Here is a 15,685-nt window from a genome sequence, read left to right as displayed (position 1 = left end):
GGGGGGGGCGGTACATAATTCCGACAAGTAATGAAATAAGTATTTTAACTAATGTATTTTCTTTAAATGGCGTTTATGGGGTGGGTTTTTTTGTGTACATATTTTCTTCGTGTGGGTAAGTATGAGTTGTAGAACGATTAGAATATATTTCGTTTTTCATATAACTAGTTTCCTTTTCAAGACTGAATTGAAGAAAACAAAAAATTGGGCTTGTCCGGGAGTCGAACCCGGGACCTCTCGCACCCGAAGCGAGAATCATACCACTAGACCAACAAGCCGATGGCAACACTGTGACTGATAGTGACAGATGGACAAGCTTGTAAGTATACCTGGTGTGTATAGATCGTTATATTTGTGTATATCGGCAAGACACGGACATCACATTATCTCAGTGAGTTTATGGCTGTGTGATCTCTTCTGTTACACGGAGGCTATTCCATCCTCTGTATTTAATGATAAGATATATTTTATTTAAATTTATAGAATTAATATAATACACTACTGCATGTGTTTGATTTGTTATAGTTAATCACCATAACATATATCATTTACATAACAACACGGTGTTTATTGAGGATACATACTCATACTACCTTCACATTTCTTGAATGATTAAAAAAGTATTAGATTAGTTTGACATAGACTACAGATTTTGTATGTCCTAATTTTACTGTGCTTTGTGAATGTATGTTCGTATTTGTCAACTTCATCATCCACACCGTCGTTATTACTTCTCCGTTAACATATACTATAGGTCTTATGAGTTATAACGACAGTACGATCCTATAGAAACAATGTGATCCGCACATGTATATGAATATTACTTTGGTGTAATTTATATGAGGACCCCGTCCCGTACAACAAAATTTTACAAAGTGGTAACTTCCGGCATGGCGTCACAAGTTTACTGCTACAATCAATTTAGTTAGATTAATGGAAAGTGATGGTCAGTTTTAAAATATCATCAAGATTGGAGACCATTGTTGATATAATTCAAGTACTTAAGTCAGCTATTTTCTGAGATTTTTGTTTGTTTTTAGCTACGTGCAATTTCCAAATGTTGGTGAGCCTCATTTCTAAGAGAAATAGTTGGTTCTAAAAATGTGGGTGTGTCTAACCTATCAAGACAGAGGATGGAGTCGTCAAATGCGTTAAGGAACATCTTTTGGGACTCGTATTTATAAATCCGGTTCATGCTCAAATTAATGTGCTCAAGCATTCTTCCTTGTAAATAACCGAGTTCTTAAAATAGGATCAAAAGTGCTGGCGTATAACATATTCTATACGTCACTTTATAAATTGAAATGATATTTAAAATGTATTTAATCGCGCTTGAACTAGGAATGGGACCTCCAGAGCAGATTCTCCGGATTGGGCAAACAAACGATTTTATAAATTTATAGATTTTGTAAGCGAAACAAAGAATTTTCCATTAAATTTTCAGTAGCGTGAAATACATTGATGTTTCATGATCATGCCGATTCATGGGACGTTGGTTGGTCGGCGTGTACGCGTAAAGCCAATACCGAAACACTGGTTAGAACATACACAAATATACTAATTCAACTATCCAGCCACGTTAGCCAAGTTACGTTTCTTTTCTACTGCTTAAGTTTCCTTTTCGCATAACAATATTGCAGTTTTGTCTGTTTATAGATACACGTACCACACAAGGTAGAACCCTGTCCAACAAACACACCTTTTGTTAGACTGATAACAATATTGTCCAGACCATCTCAGACATACGATCACTTCCGGCTGCTATTATTTTAAATATGCCCTTTTGAAATAGGCACCGGAGTCACTAACACTCTTTAAATATTGACTATGAGTATAAGAAAGAGCAGAAAACACACAAATACGTAGTGGTCATATTGTGATTTTAGAAGACACAGGGTCATAGTAAATAAGTTACGGTAGGACGGCCATGTCGAAAACACAATGACTATTTAAAGATTGATATTTCGGGATTTCGTGAACTTATTTATATCCAATAACGATTGGATTTGGAGTATATTTTGTGTGTGTAGAACTGTTGAGTAATAACTTATTAAGAAGGAAAATCTATTAAATATAAATCTAACTACACGGGCACTTGCTCTATTCGATGAACAGGTTCTATGTACAAGAAACTGATTTGTCTCAAGTTACGTAATAAATGACTAAAACATAATAACCTTGTCTTTATTCTATAAGGCTGTATATCACTTCCCGTTTAAGCTTTTGTGACTCATTTAACGGCAAGCTTCTGCGATATAACTGAATTCGTTTGCACCTGTAGTTCTCCGTGTTAGTATCACGTATAATTAACGAGTGAGAAATATAATGAGAAAACGCAGCATCAAATGACGGCAGTTATTGGCTTAAAAAATCACTTTTAAGAATTTTAACTTGCCCGATTTAATCTGTTAAAATACATCATTGAAATAGGTTACGACAATAATTCTCCTAAGGTGACAAACCTTACATCTGCTTTATCTCGCCAGATAATTCATACGGGCAAACTAGCAGTTCAGGGGACGCAACTCGTACACTACATAACATATTTAAACCGTGTGTACCCCCATATGCACTCGACGTTTAGTCTAAGAACTATCATTATAACTTGTGACATGTGTTCGATTCTATACTTACATTGCTAAAACATTATTTCAATATTTAATCAATACCAAGCTATGTTAATTAAAAACATTGAATAAAAACATTAAAGATATATTCACATTATAAGCAGTTTTGTGCTGTATTGAAGTGGGGCTCAATTTTGTTTACATTATCTTTACTTGTTACATATGATTTTATTATTATCTGTTTTAGGCCCTGTGATATTTATTATATCTTCTATATTTAAAACCTGAAAGATATATGTAGCGTCGAAAAAATTAAAACGGGACAGTTATAAAAATATAATGGGCTTGTCCGGGATTTGAACCCGGGACCTCTCGCACCCAAAGCGAGAATCATACCCCTAGACCAACAAGCCGCTATAGCAATAAGGTTGATATTGACGAATAAATAGCTCAACACACTTAGGCCCCGCTCACTTCCGTTATAACTCAAATGATTCACGCATCTTACTCAATGCGTATAGTTTTTTAAGTACAGATTTATGCATTTAATTTAATCAAAACGATTGTACGCTCTTTCTTTTAATATTTTTCGATATGTAGGTGCAGTAGAGTTCAATGTCGTTACTGATGAGTGATGTTTTTAAAAATTGTCGAACTATACAAGTAAACAAATTCATCTGATGTGGTTATCACCCAGCAAGGGGACGTATTCAAGTTATTTAAATAATGAAGTAATCATCGGTATATCTTAAAAACATATTATGTCATCAAAGAAAGTTTATAAGACAGTTTTAAACGGATTACTGCAAAAAATATAGGGCATTGCCAATATATATGTTATTTCTTTCCCTTCTCTGCATGGCTCGTTGGTCTAGGGGTATGATTCTCGCTTAGGGTGCGAGAGGTCCCGGGTTCGAATCCCGGACGAGCCCCACTTTTGTTAAAATTATTTTATTTTTATTTTTAAATCTACACAGGTTTCCACCAAATCCGCTCCGCCTCCCTTCCCACTCACCGGGATCGAACTTGCACAATAATCCCAACTTGTATCCAGCACGACTCGTATATAAGTATGGAGGCCCGATACTGTATGTGTCTATCTGAATCACAGGTACTAGGCTCGTCCGTCAATACACCTATAATAAGTACCTGTGTCTGAATAGCAAGTTTCTCACCTACAGCGATTTAAGATAATTTTAATGTACACGAGGAAAATGTTATTTAAAAAGATCATTTTGCAAATTTCTTTTAAGACGAACCTTATATAAGCTTTATTTCCATATGGCTTTTTTTCTATAAATTCAAAAATATAAACGCTTCGATTATCATTATAAACCACCGTTGAGGTTGATCAAATGATTTGTAAACCGAGCAAGATTAAAAGTCGCATTATGTTGAGAGTATATTGGAACCTTAATATAATGTCCCTCGTTTAATTTGCGTTGTAAAATCTAGGTACTACCATCATATTTCAGAATCTCTTTTTCATTTTTTAACATTTCTTACTGCGAACCTCCAAATATCCTCAACCCCTATAAAACGCGAAAATTGGGCAAGAAAAATGGTGGCAAAATCACGAGGTTTTACGGTACACTATGAGTATATATCAATATGTTAACAATTTGCACGTGCAATTATAATAATAATAAAAATAAATTCTTTCATTTAGACAGGGTAACATATTTAGATTTTCATCTAGTTTACAATATGGCTCTGTAAAACACATTATATATACATACATAAAACAACAGCACATCACGCATACAGAGACATATGCCATACAATAAAATAGAAAAAGTAGTTAAATAGTACAATACATTATTAAGACAACCTATTATATTGTATCACTAAATATCACAGAATTGCATTTAGAACATTAGAAAATATCACAGCATATTACAAGTCAATACATACTTATATTTATCACAGGGTAATATAAGGATTATCTCAGGAAATTATAATAAGCAGAACCTACTTGGTCCGCCGGTAACACATGGTATTCATGATCTAGTATTTTTTTTTTTAAATAATTGGCCAGATATGCCTTTTTAAAAGCCAGAACATTTGTTGTGGTTCGTATGGTTTCTTCCAAAGTATTCAATAAAATAGTACAAGTGTATCTAAAAGAATTTTTGTAAAAAAAATGTTCTACACTTGGGGATATAGAGCTGGTTCATTGCAGAAGATCTTGTGGTTCTTATGGAAATCTGGGTTACATAGGTAAATAAATTTTGTTTTAAAAATCCTGTAGCCTGGTCGTTAAGGATTTTATAAGTTAGAACACATTTTCTAAAAGTATAAAAATCGTGAATAGGCATCCAGTTTAAAGTCTTTAAAAGTAACGAAGTTGGTGTACGAATTTCTCTTATATTTGGAATTACTCTTGCTGCTCTCTTTTGAAGTTTAAATATTCTTTCCTTAAGGGACACATTTGTAGGATTGCTCCATACTGAAGAACAGTACATAAAATGAGGTAAAACAATAGTCGTATACACCATTTTGGACATTTCTTGGGACATGAATTTTCTGATTCGTTTTAACACTCCAATTTTCTTTGATAATTTCTTACATACAAACAGCTGTCAATAAAAAAGCAGCAATTTGGCATTGTGTACAGTTTCAATAATTATATCACCCACTTTGACACGCATCTGTCTGTGTTTTGATAATTTTTGTGATGAGCCAATAAGCATGCATTGGGTTTTTGTTAGATTTAGACTCATTTTATTATTGGTCATCCACTCACTTGCTAATTCAAGGTCAACTATTAACTTTTCTTCGACATCATCAACTGCATCACCTTTTACACCCTGTGATGTGTCGTCAGCGTACATTACAACTGATGAATGTTTCAAACATGTTGGATAGTCATTCATATGCAAGATAAAAAATAGTGGCCCAAGCATCAAACCCTGGGGGACACCGATGTTTATTTCCTTACAACTTGATAAAGTACCTTTAAAGTTAACCGCTTGCACTCTACCGGAAAGGTATGATTCGAAAAAGTGCAATGCTATATCAGAAACCCCGTAAGCATTAAGCTTATGCAAGAGCACTTTATGATTTACGGGATCAAATGCTTTACGAAGATCTAAAAACAAAACACCCGTGAATTTACCGTCATCAATATTTTTTGACCACTCGTCTACTAAACCTGTGAGGGCCGTTTCTGTTGAACGTTGAGGTCTGAAACCATATTGGGATTCAGTTAGAAGTTCATTTGATGACAAATATTTATAAAAAGAGTTATGTACATGTCTATCTAATATTTTGCTAACCACAGAGAGGACAGAAATAGGTCGATAGTTATTTACAGAGGTCATGACGTCCCCGGCTTTAAATATTGGGGTAACTTTGGCTTTCTTCCAGTCTTTTGGAAATGAACCAGAACTGATGGATTTGTTAAAAATATAGGTTAAAGGGTGAATGATTAATTCACCAGCAAGTTAAGTGCAATAGCCACAGATGAGAACTTCTTGCGTGTTTATTTTCACAATCAGTATAATATATTTCAAGTTATAAATTTCAATATTCTACAGTCAAAACTTGAAAGACATAAACACTATGTCTCGTTCCTTAAGCCAATTCTGGCTGGAAATTCTACAGATTTTTGTTGTTTTAAGTCACGGTGAGTTATGCTATGTGTGTTACTGTCATTATTAGCAGTAGTACGATTCTAGTATAACTTTATCCAATTATCTACAAATTTTGATACTTCCACATGAGTATATTTCTAACACTAGGTGACTTTTATATCTTATACTTATCGTTATTATATGAGTATTTACTTAGTGTAAGTTGACTTTTTATTTTATACTAATCATTATTATATAAGTATTTACTTAGTATTAGGTGACTTTATATTTTATACTTATCATTATTATATAAGTATTTACTTAGTATTAGGTGACTTTATAGTTTATACTTATCATTATTATATGAGTATATACTTAGTATTAGGTGACTTTTTATTTGGTACTAATCATTATTATATAAGTATATACTTAGTATTAGGTGACTTTTTATTTGATACTAATCATTATTATATCAGTAGACTATATACTTAGTGTTAGGTGACTTTTTATTTGATACTAATCATTATTATCATAGATCAATGACTCAATCACACAATAAATGATTTAACAACAACGTATTTGGAAGATCTTGGCCACAGTATTAAATAATACATGCAAAGCGTACACCGCAGTTGGCGTACCACAAAACACAATGCAATGCTATCAAGAGGATCCTGGGTACAGACATCCTCTGATATCAAGTCAATACAATTCAACAAATCAAACACTTGTTTCCAATCATCAATCATGGAAACTTCAACACTGATGATACTGATTTCCTTTATGTAGCGACATCCGCCCACTCGTACAGATTATTCAGGAATCAGTATCAAGGAAATTGGACTTGCAATGACCACAGTACAGCGATTACACTTGCAAAGTCACATAATTAATAACATCGCCACACAGAACACCATGTTTCACTGGCTCTTTATGGAACTGTGACCGTTGATAATGCTGAAAATACAATAGAGAAAACAAACCGCAGAAAAAAACACAGCTTAATCAGAGACGTATGTATTATATACGTCTCTGGCTTAATACAAAATAAAGCAAATTATAACACTTTTATAATAGGGTGTGGTGGGTGGGTGCATCACTATTTTAACATCAATTTATATGGATGCTCAAGATTACCCTGCTTGTCCTTATTGTCTATCTCGGCTCGTCTAGTGTAACCGTGAACACGGGCGGTAACTCTAGTTTTCGACTAATTACCGACTAGGACCATTCGCACACCACCAATTGCTATTTGCCTCTGATAATGTGATTTATGCATAGAACATAAATCTAATTATATAAGTATATCATTATAATACACCACTTAGTATTAGGTGACTTTATATTTTATACTAATCATTATTATATGAGTATATACTTAGTATTAGGTGACTTTTTATGTTATACTAATTATTGTTATATGAGTATATACTTAGTATTAGGTGACTCTATATTTTATACTAATCATTATTATATGAGTATATACTTAGTATTAGGTGACTTTTTATTTTATTTTAATCAATGAGTATATACTTAGTATTAGGTGACTTTTTATTTTACACTAACCGCTATTATGTTTGGAAAATATCCCTAATGAATGCCGATGTACACATTGAGGAATTCAACTTGATAGCTAAAACAATGAGCGCTCTTAATGTTGATATGAATAATATTCAATAGTTATAAATATTATAAAGTCTTTTTTATCATTTTATTTACGGCAAAAACTGGTAAAGAAAGGGGCAACTATCATATTCAGTCCTTTGTTTTCACAATAATCAATCGATCTTATATATATGTAGTTAATATGTCCCAGATGAGGAAGGCAGTGGGTTCCATACCCAGGCCGGGACATACCAGAGTCCTTAAAAACGGATGTTGTTAGTCCCTGCTTAACGTTCAACATTTAGGGGAATGGCAACAACTGTTTCACCCGTTGTCAGTATAACAACTAATCATTACTATATGAATATATACTTAGTATTAGGTGACTTTATATTTTATACTAATCATTATTATATGAGTATCATATTACCTTCGGCATGGTATTTCAGTGTGATAGCACTATACAGGTTGGCATCATATCCGCGCTATCACAAGGAGGCAAGCATGCCAACATACCCGCATACACTACACACATAGTGGCGCGTCCTAAATTATCTTATCTGTTAATATGACGTCAAACAAAATTAGACGAAACCAAACGAATCCAAACCTAGTCAATACTTAATGGAGCATGTAATGACATTTTCCTGATATAATAACTCTTCTTTCACAAGCAGCAAATATATTTTTACTTCGCAGCGATTTCTAGAGAAATACCCTAAATAATATGAACTGCTATTACCATTTTTAACGTATAGCAAATGACATAGTTAATCATTTATAGGTGTTGTATTCGTGTATGATAAATAAAAAGAAAATAATATTCGTCTATCGTCGTCCTCCAAAGTTGGCATTGATGGCATTAGGATCAAAGCTTCCTGCTGCGCTTGCGCCGCTGGAACTGCTGCTACCAAATCCACTTCCTCCAAATTCTCCACTACTTCCACTACTGCTATCACCCCCGGTGCTGCTGGGTAATAAAAGGATCGCATGTTTGATCACGTGCAAGAGTCCTTACTAGTAGAACCTAAATGATTTCCTACTTGCATCTTTATATAACTTGAAAGTATATGTAAAATCTAAATCCAATCTAGTATTGTAACCGACGTGTTTTATGTGGATCACAATTGTATACTGAATCAGTTTAATCAAAATCAAACAGAAATAGTACAGTCACTTGTCTTTTGAAGTGTTATGGCTGGTAAACAAACAAAACAGAATAGAGAACAAACACCTTCTGGCTATATCTGTTGTATAATTACCCCTCAATCTTGACATATCATCTTGAAATAAAAAGCTTAACAAGAAAACAAACCTGCTATAGTTCGTTTGGTGAATTGTCAATTTCAATTTTTTTATCGTCATCTGCTTATATTATATTGAATATGGCAATTTATCATATTCATTAATTAAACACATATTCTGATTTCTTTTTATATTGATTCCCCCATCCGATGGGTGATCCGTAAAATTTCGTTTCTCCGCCGTATTCGACTCTGCGATTAGTATCCATTGTTGTTGACCACGTGATATAGTGAAATCGTCAAAGATGTCGACGTCAAAACAAAAGCATCAAAAGACCTTAAAATTTCACAATTATTTTTTGGGTTTTTTAGCAAAAAAAAGGTCCAAAAAGATTTGATTCCTCTTTTCTCGTTTCTAGGATATTTGAAAGAGAAACCCAAAAAATCCTAGAAACGCCCCTGGGGTCGGGTTATGAGTACGAAAACCTGAATTGAACAAAATATGGTTTAGACAGAGTGTATAGCATATACAAGAACCTATTGCATGTTGATGTGCTGTGCCCGTACCACCAGGAGGTCACAAATCATAGTAATAATGGTTTAACAATATATGACATACTGGTAGTTGAAGGCAACATATACAGACAACACTGCTGTTTAATGATCAATGTTGAATCATTATTGTTTTGTAGTAAGTGGTAATATATCTGTGTTTTCTAGTCAGTGTCCAATCAACATTGATCTCAATCTTTATCTAGGAAAAAATAGTGCATCTATTATTTATTGGTCGGGGGGAAAATGTCATATTTGCTAAAATGGCATACACATGTTTAAAATACCTTCTTATGAAATATACCGATTCAAATTTTGCTGAAATTCACTCCGTAAGAGTAAAAAATATAAATATGTTATCGCGGTGAAAGAAAAAGATGCATGCAAAAGGCATGACAGGCACGAGGTATCAATACCGTTATATATAACAACAACATATAGGTTGGAATACTACACTTGCATCATACATGACCTTTGAAAACAATTATTTACGTATAGTATTGCTGTCTTGTCCGCTAGTTGAGTCCGACATGGCACATGACGGAGTGCTATTGTTGTTATCTTCACTGCCTCACTTTGGAAACAACCACGTGACATATATAAATAGATCTGCGCGAAATTTACGCGGGGCTTCCCCGAGATTTCAGTGGTCAAAACTGGACATTGCAAGCAGAACTCGACCATCATATTGCCGTGGTATAACTTTTGGAAGGCCAAAGAACGCATTTAGATCCATTTATTTTGATTTTTTTCCCCGACCAGCCCCTTTAAATTATAATTAGACTGCCAATAGGTTACATAAATTAGGAATCTCAATTTATACGGAATGCATAAATATTCTGCTGCAGTTAATAAATTTCCTTAGATCCAGAAATTATTCATCCAATTTAGAGAGTGTGTGATAAAGAAAATCCATTATCAGTGAGTAATTGTTTATTTAGAGCATTTGGCTTGGCATTATACGGTCACGTTCAATTCATGAGATAACTTTAGTGTTTCTATGTCATTTTCCTACCAGATGAAAATAATATGAAAGTATCCTTTTTTATGATGGATTAAGAATACCAGTACTTTGAATTTGTTCAGACATATTGTGTCAGTAGCTTAATTGTATAATATCTAAACATTCACATTTAATTGAAAAACAAATTAACAAATAGAATATTTTTTTATATATATTTAATAACATGCTCAAATCCAATAGCAAGTATAGTACAGAAAATATTTGACACTTATGTTTTGGTATACAGCACTAGTCTAAGTATACATCAGGGGAGACAGGGAATCCATAGTGTAGAGTTCAAAGTCATTTTCAATCTCTTGAAAACATGAGGTGAAATCTGCATACAGATGTTTCATCATAACCAAAATCACTGTTGCAGAAAGTCGCCGTCAGATAAGACAAGAGACAAGTCATTGTTGTTTCAGAAAGTCAACGTCAGATATGACAAGTCATTATTCAAGTTCACACTAAAAGACCTATAGAACTACATCACCAAGTCCTCAAGCTAAATCACCAAGTCCTCAAACTAGATCACCAAGTCCTCAAGCTAGATCACCAAGTCCTCAAGCTAGATCGCCAGGTCCTAGAGCTAGATCACCAAGTCCTCAAGCTAGATCACCATGCAAGTCCTCAAGCTAGATCACCAAGTCCTCAAGCTAGATCACCAAGTCCTCAAGCTAGATCACCAGGTCCTAGAACAGACAGAGTAAGCTATGGTCAGCGTGGTGGCTAGATCATCCTCCTCGATCTGCTGATGGACGTGGTCAGGCTGTGGAGGGAGGGGCAAGGTGCTGCTGTCTATAGCAAAGGTATCAAGGATCAGGTTAGATAACTCACGGATCTGGTTCCACTTAATGACACGGTACTGATGGAAGGCCTGTCTCACACCCTCCACTACAGACTTCCTACTGAGGAGGTGTAGTCTGAGCCCCTGGTGGCCCTCTTCATGGGCAGAAAATATCTTAGCAGTAAGGGTGCTGAGCTTGCTGTCTGGAAATAAAAACAATGAACATCTCAGAATTTTGTAATCGATATTCCACACATATGTGTATATAAAATGATGTATCTTGCTTTGGATAGAAGAGATAAAGTGTACGAAATATGTTTGCTTGTTGTGAAGACCTCTTTTTACTTCATTTTAAAGACAAAACCCATGATTGACCATTTTATTAGATTACATTATTAATGTGGTACCAAGTCTAGTAATTACCTACCTATGAGCTGGATCTGTGTGAATGCCTTATCATGGGCAATTAGAAGTGTCTGCAGTTCTAGGGCCAGGCCAGCAATTTCCTTGTGGTCCATGATCACTATAAGTCAGGTGCTTTGAGTTTGGAATAGGTAGTTTCTTCGTTTGGATATCAGAGGGATTGTATTAGCCACAGTAAATCCCCCTGGTTTTATCATGGCTTTATTTTAATTTGAGTAACTTTGAGCAACTCTGACCTCCTCCATATCTGTGTCTCTGAGGACATTTACATTCGGAGGGGTAGATCAAAGGGTCCTGATTAAATTGTTATTAATAATATCTGAGAGCACAAAGGAGAAGCCACTTGACCAATTATAAGTTAATCCCTTTGGTATTGTTAGAAGATATCAGTAGAACAAATAGCTGTCTGAGAGGAATTATCAGTGAAGCCTTACGAGTCCCAGGTGTGTTTATCCAAGCATTCATTACCTACCTGTGAAATTCACACCTTTCTTTTGTTTAGGTTAAGGTGTAATTACACGCAATTATACACATGTAATTTTTCCTCATTAAAAGTGTGATTAAAAAAATTGGGAAAGAAAACATACTTTATTAAAAGATTATATTGATTGATTGCTTGATTTTTTTTTGTCAAATTCGAAAAATCATATTTATTCAACAAATCGATGTTTTATAGAGGATATTTAATGGTGCTTCAGTAATAACAAACATTAGCCACACGAGTGAAATATATTTGTTATTACTGAAGACACCATTAAATTTTCTATTTTTTACATTTGCATAAAATATGAAAAAATGTAATGCATTAAAAAAGGGCGGGAATGACGTCAGTATAATTATATAATTGTGACCGGGCGGAATTCTGTGCTGGGTGCCTTCGGCATGGTATTTCAGTGTGATAGCAATATAAAAGTTGGCATCATATCCGCGCTATCACAATGAGGCAAGCACGCCAACATACATTGCCTCCTGCATACACACACACACACACACGCAAGCACGCATTTTCCTGATATAATAACTCTTATTTCACAAGCAGCAAATATATTTTTTACTTCGCAGCGATTTCTAGAGCAATACCCTAAATAATTGTGAACTGCTATTACCATTTTTAACGTATAGCAAATGACAAAGTTAATCATTTATAGGTGTTTTATTCGTGTATAATAAATAACAAGACATAAATATTCGTCTATCGTCGTCCTCCAAAGTTGGCATTGATGGCATTAGGATCAAAGCTTCCTGCTGCGCTTGCGCCGCTGGAACTGCTGCTACCAAATCCACTTCCTCCAAATCCTCCACTACTGCTATCACCCCCGGTGCTGCTGGGTAATAAAAGGATCGCATGTTTGATCACGTGCAAGAGTCATTACTAGTAGAACGTGGATCACAATTGTATACTGAATCAGTTTAATCAAAATCTAACAGAAATAGTACAGTCACTTGTCTTTTGAAGTGTTATGGCTGGTAAACAAACAAAACAGAATAGAGAACAAACACCTTCTGGCTATATCTGTTGTATAATTACCCCTCAATCTCAACACTTGACATATCATCTTGAAATAACAAAACCTAAACAAGAAAACAAACCTGCTTCCGAATCCACTTCCGCCGAATCCACCGCTGCTGCCACTGCTGCCCCCACTACTACTATAAATAAAAGTAACTTGTAAGGTTAGCATTCATATCTTTTTTATGTAATAACCAAATCATGTAATAATGAACCTTTATCCGTCAAGACAAATGGTCACACCTGCTTCCAAATCCACTTCCGCCAAATCCACCACTACTGCCACTGTCCCCACCGGAACTGCTTCCAAATCCACTTCCGCCAAATCCACCATTGCTTCCACTGCTACCTCCGCTGCTGAAAGCAAGGATGAGATATTAGGCCTATACATACATTTATCATTAGATTTATGTATACTTTTCTATCATATATTATATTTTATTGAAGGAATGTATTGTCAAAGAATATTTAAGGAGATATTTGAAAACATTGATATGTTATCGCACCTGCTACGGAATCCACTTCCACCAAATATGGCAAGCCAAGTTGTCATTTAATCATGGAGCAATGGTGAACCAGCACTTAACAAAATTATATCAGATATCGTATACATTATATAAGATATCTTATAAAAATATATATGTGGTGAATTTCGGGAGAGTTATCTCCCTTGGACCGTGGACCGCGCCGACACGAGATCTCGTGATCTACGCGACAACATCGCTGTGACGCATTGGCGCGGTCTCTTATACCTCTTGAAACACATCGAACAACACGTGAGTGATTTTCCTCTGCCCTGCTATTTGATTTCAGGAGCTGAGAGCAGTTACAACTACTTGTTGTGACGGTGTGTGAAATACACACACCGAATTCACGACAATTGGTGTCATAAGTGAGAAAGAACTCACGCTATTTGCGCTATTTTGACATTTTTTTCCATATATTTTTTCTACCTTGCTGGTCCCCTCTTGCTCGCACGTGCGCTGGCCATTTTGTTGACCAGTGCGCGAATTACGAGTGAGAGATTTTGGGACAGTTCTAGTAGTTTATTATTGTTATTTAATTATTTATTAGGGGTAATTCAGAGTCGGCGGTGTTTTCAGTGCCATTCTGAAATTTATATTTAATTTAATTTAGTTTACTTGTTAGTTTTTCACGGAACTCCATTCGCCTGTATAGTGGGCCGCCCATATTGGCGGAATACATATGACAGGCGAGACTTGAGTTATCGTTAGAATAGGATATTATTTTTATATTGTAGGGAAATTATTATATGTTTAGTTAGGTTATTATTGCATTAGGTTAGAAATTAGTTATTTTAGGAATTCGAAATTATTTTGTAAACTGTAAATCGTAGTTGTAATCGTTGGAATTTTGTACGGGACGGTTGCACGTGTCTTTCATAGCACCGCTGATATCTGTCCTTGTACATAATTTTGTAATTGTTTAATTAAGTGTGTTGACTCATTTCTTTCTGGGAAGTATATATTTTGTCATGACTGTCATAAATATACGGACAGCTACAGAGGATGAGCTGTGCACATTGGAGGGTTTAGGCTCTGCGACGGCACAGACAATCTTTTGTGTAAGAGATGATGAGGGGCTCACTCTGCAGAAACTGTGACAGTGACTGTTTCCAGAGTGGGCATTGAGAAGTGGCAGAAATGGCTAAGTGATGGGGTCATCACGGGCATAATGGTCACTGCCCCTATAGAGGCGCAATCACCAACCCGGTCGACCTCATCACGGGCAGATAGGCTAGATAGACAGGAGGTAGAGGTTATGGACATGAAGCAGCAGGTTAAGGAGCTGCGGGTCCAATTTAGGGAGTTAATGGTAACATTGGAGACGGAGGCTCTTAAAAAACCAGAGAGCCTAGCGGCTCGTGCTGCCTCGCCTCCGAAAAAGACCCCTACTCCTGGCACTATGCTACTGACTACACCTAGTGGTGGTCAGTATGTCAGCCAGGAGCCACAAACAAATAGCTGGTCACCCTGGGGGTATAGAGGTACCACTCAATCTGACTCCGTGCCACTTGAAAGTGTACCATACTCAGACCCTCAGGCAATGGTTCCTAAACAGAAGGAGTCCGGGTTTGACCCTATCTTACAAGCTATCCCGAAGGATGGGAGGTAATGAAGGGGTCAAGATCAGGGTTCCCATGTGTCAACATGGACAGCTGGAGGTGCCAATGCACCCATTGTACCCATTGCTTCAAAGTGGGGGTTTAAGCTGGAATCGGCCCCAAAAGTTGAAGGGGAAATGAGTCTGCCCTTGTCATGCCTATCATCATACAATGAAAAGGGGGCTGACTTCCTGTTGGAAGATGTCAAGCCTAGTTTGACGCTTCACAAGCAGGGAGGGGGGAATTATCCTGGGGGATGTGACCCTTCACAGCCACCTTTCCAACATAAGGGGG

General features: G+C 35.8%; 2 protein-coding genes and 3 non-coding genes across 5 annotated transcripts in view; 1 reads left to right on the top strand and 4 right to left on the bottom strand.

Annotated features, from left to right (window-relative positions):
- Window positions 1–206: 206 nt before the first annotated feature.
- Trnap-cgg lies at window positions 207–278 on the bottom strand. The gene has a single exon. It is a non-coding gene; the product is annotated as a tRNA-Pro (tRNA).
- Window positions 279–2,908: 2,630 nt separating this feature from the next.
- Trnap-ugg lies at window positions 2,909–2,980 on the bottom strand. Its single transcript has one exon. It is a non-coding gene; the product is annotated as a tRNA-Pro (tRNA).
- A 447-nt stretch (window positions 2,981–3,427) lies between these two features.
- On the top strand, window positions 3,428–3,499 carry Trnap-agg. The gene has a single exon. It is a non-coding gene; the product is annotated as a tRNA-Pro (tRNA).
- A 7,239-nt stretch (window positions 3,500–10,738) lies between these two features.
- LOC110447295 lies at window positions 10,739–12,162 on the bottom strand. Its single transcript, XM_021492888.1, has 2 exons — window positions 11,761–12,162; window positions 10,739–11,536 (listed from the first exon to the last, which is right to left on the bottom strand). The coding sequence occupies exons 1-2, from the start codon at window positions 11,849–11,851 to the stop codon at window positions 11,229–11,231; spliced, it is 399 nt and encodes a 132-aa protein (XP_021348563.1). The 5' UTR covers window positions 11,852–12,162; the 3' UTR covers window positions 10,739–11,228.
- A 731-nt stretch (window positions 12,163–12,893) lies between these two features.
- Window positions 12,894–15,685, bottom strand: part of LOC110447245 (keratin, type I cytoskeletal 9-like) — a 16,768-nt gene continuing 13,976 nt past the window's right edge. The window contains exon 9 of the mRNA XM_021492814.1: window positions 12,894–12,998. Within this exon, the coding sequence (XP_021348489.1) occupies window positions 12,949–12,998 (50 nt within the window). The 3' untranslated portion in view covers window positions 12,894–12,948. The remainder of the gene's footprint in view (window positions 12,999–15,685) is intronic.

Source organism: Mizuhopecten yessoensis, unplaced genomic scaffold (assembly GCF_002113885.1).
Source record: "Mizuhopecten yessoensis strain PY_sf001 unplaced genomic scaffold, ASM211388v2 scaffold383, whole genome shotgun sequence".
In the NCBI taxonomy this organism is placed as follows: Eukaryota; Metazoa; Mollusca; class Bivalvia; order Pectinida; family Pectinidae; genus Mizuhopecten; species Mizuhopecten yessoensis.
Note: the sequence above shows the minus strand (reverse complement) of the source record. Positions and strands in the feature narration are given on the sequence as shown.

What these genes read in the sequence shown, in the direction of transcription:
- LOC110447295 (XM_021492888.1), bottom strand. Translation starts at nt 11,851, where the DNA reads ATGGACCACAAGGAAATTGCTGGCCTGGCCCTAGAACTGCAGACACTT. An exon ending in CACACAGATCCAGCTCATAG is followed by an intron (nt 11,537 to 11,760) that starts GTAGGTAATTAC and finishes TTTTATTTCCAG; the next exon opens with ACAGCAAGCTCAGCACCCTT.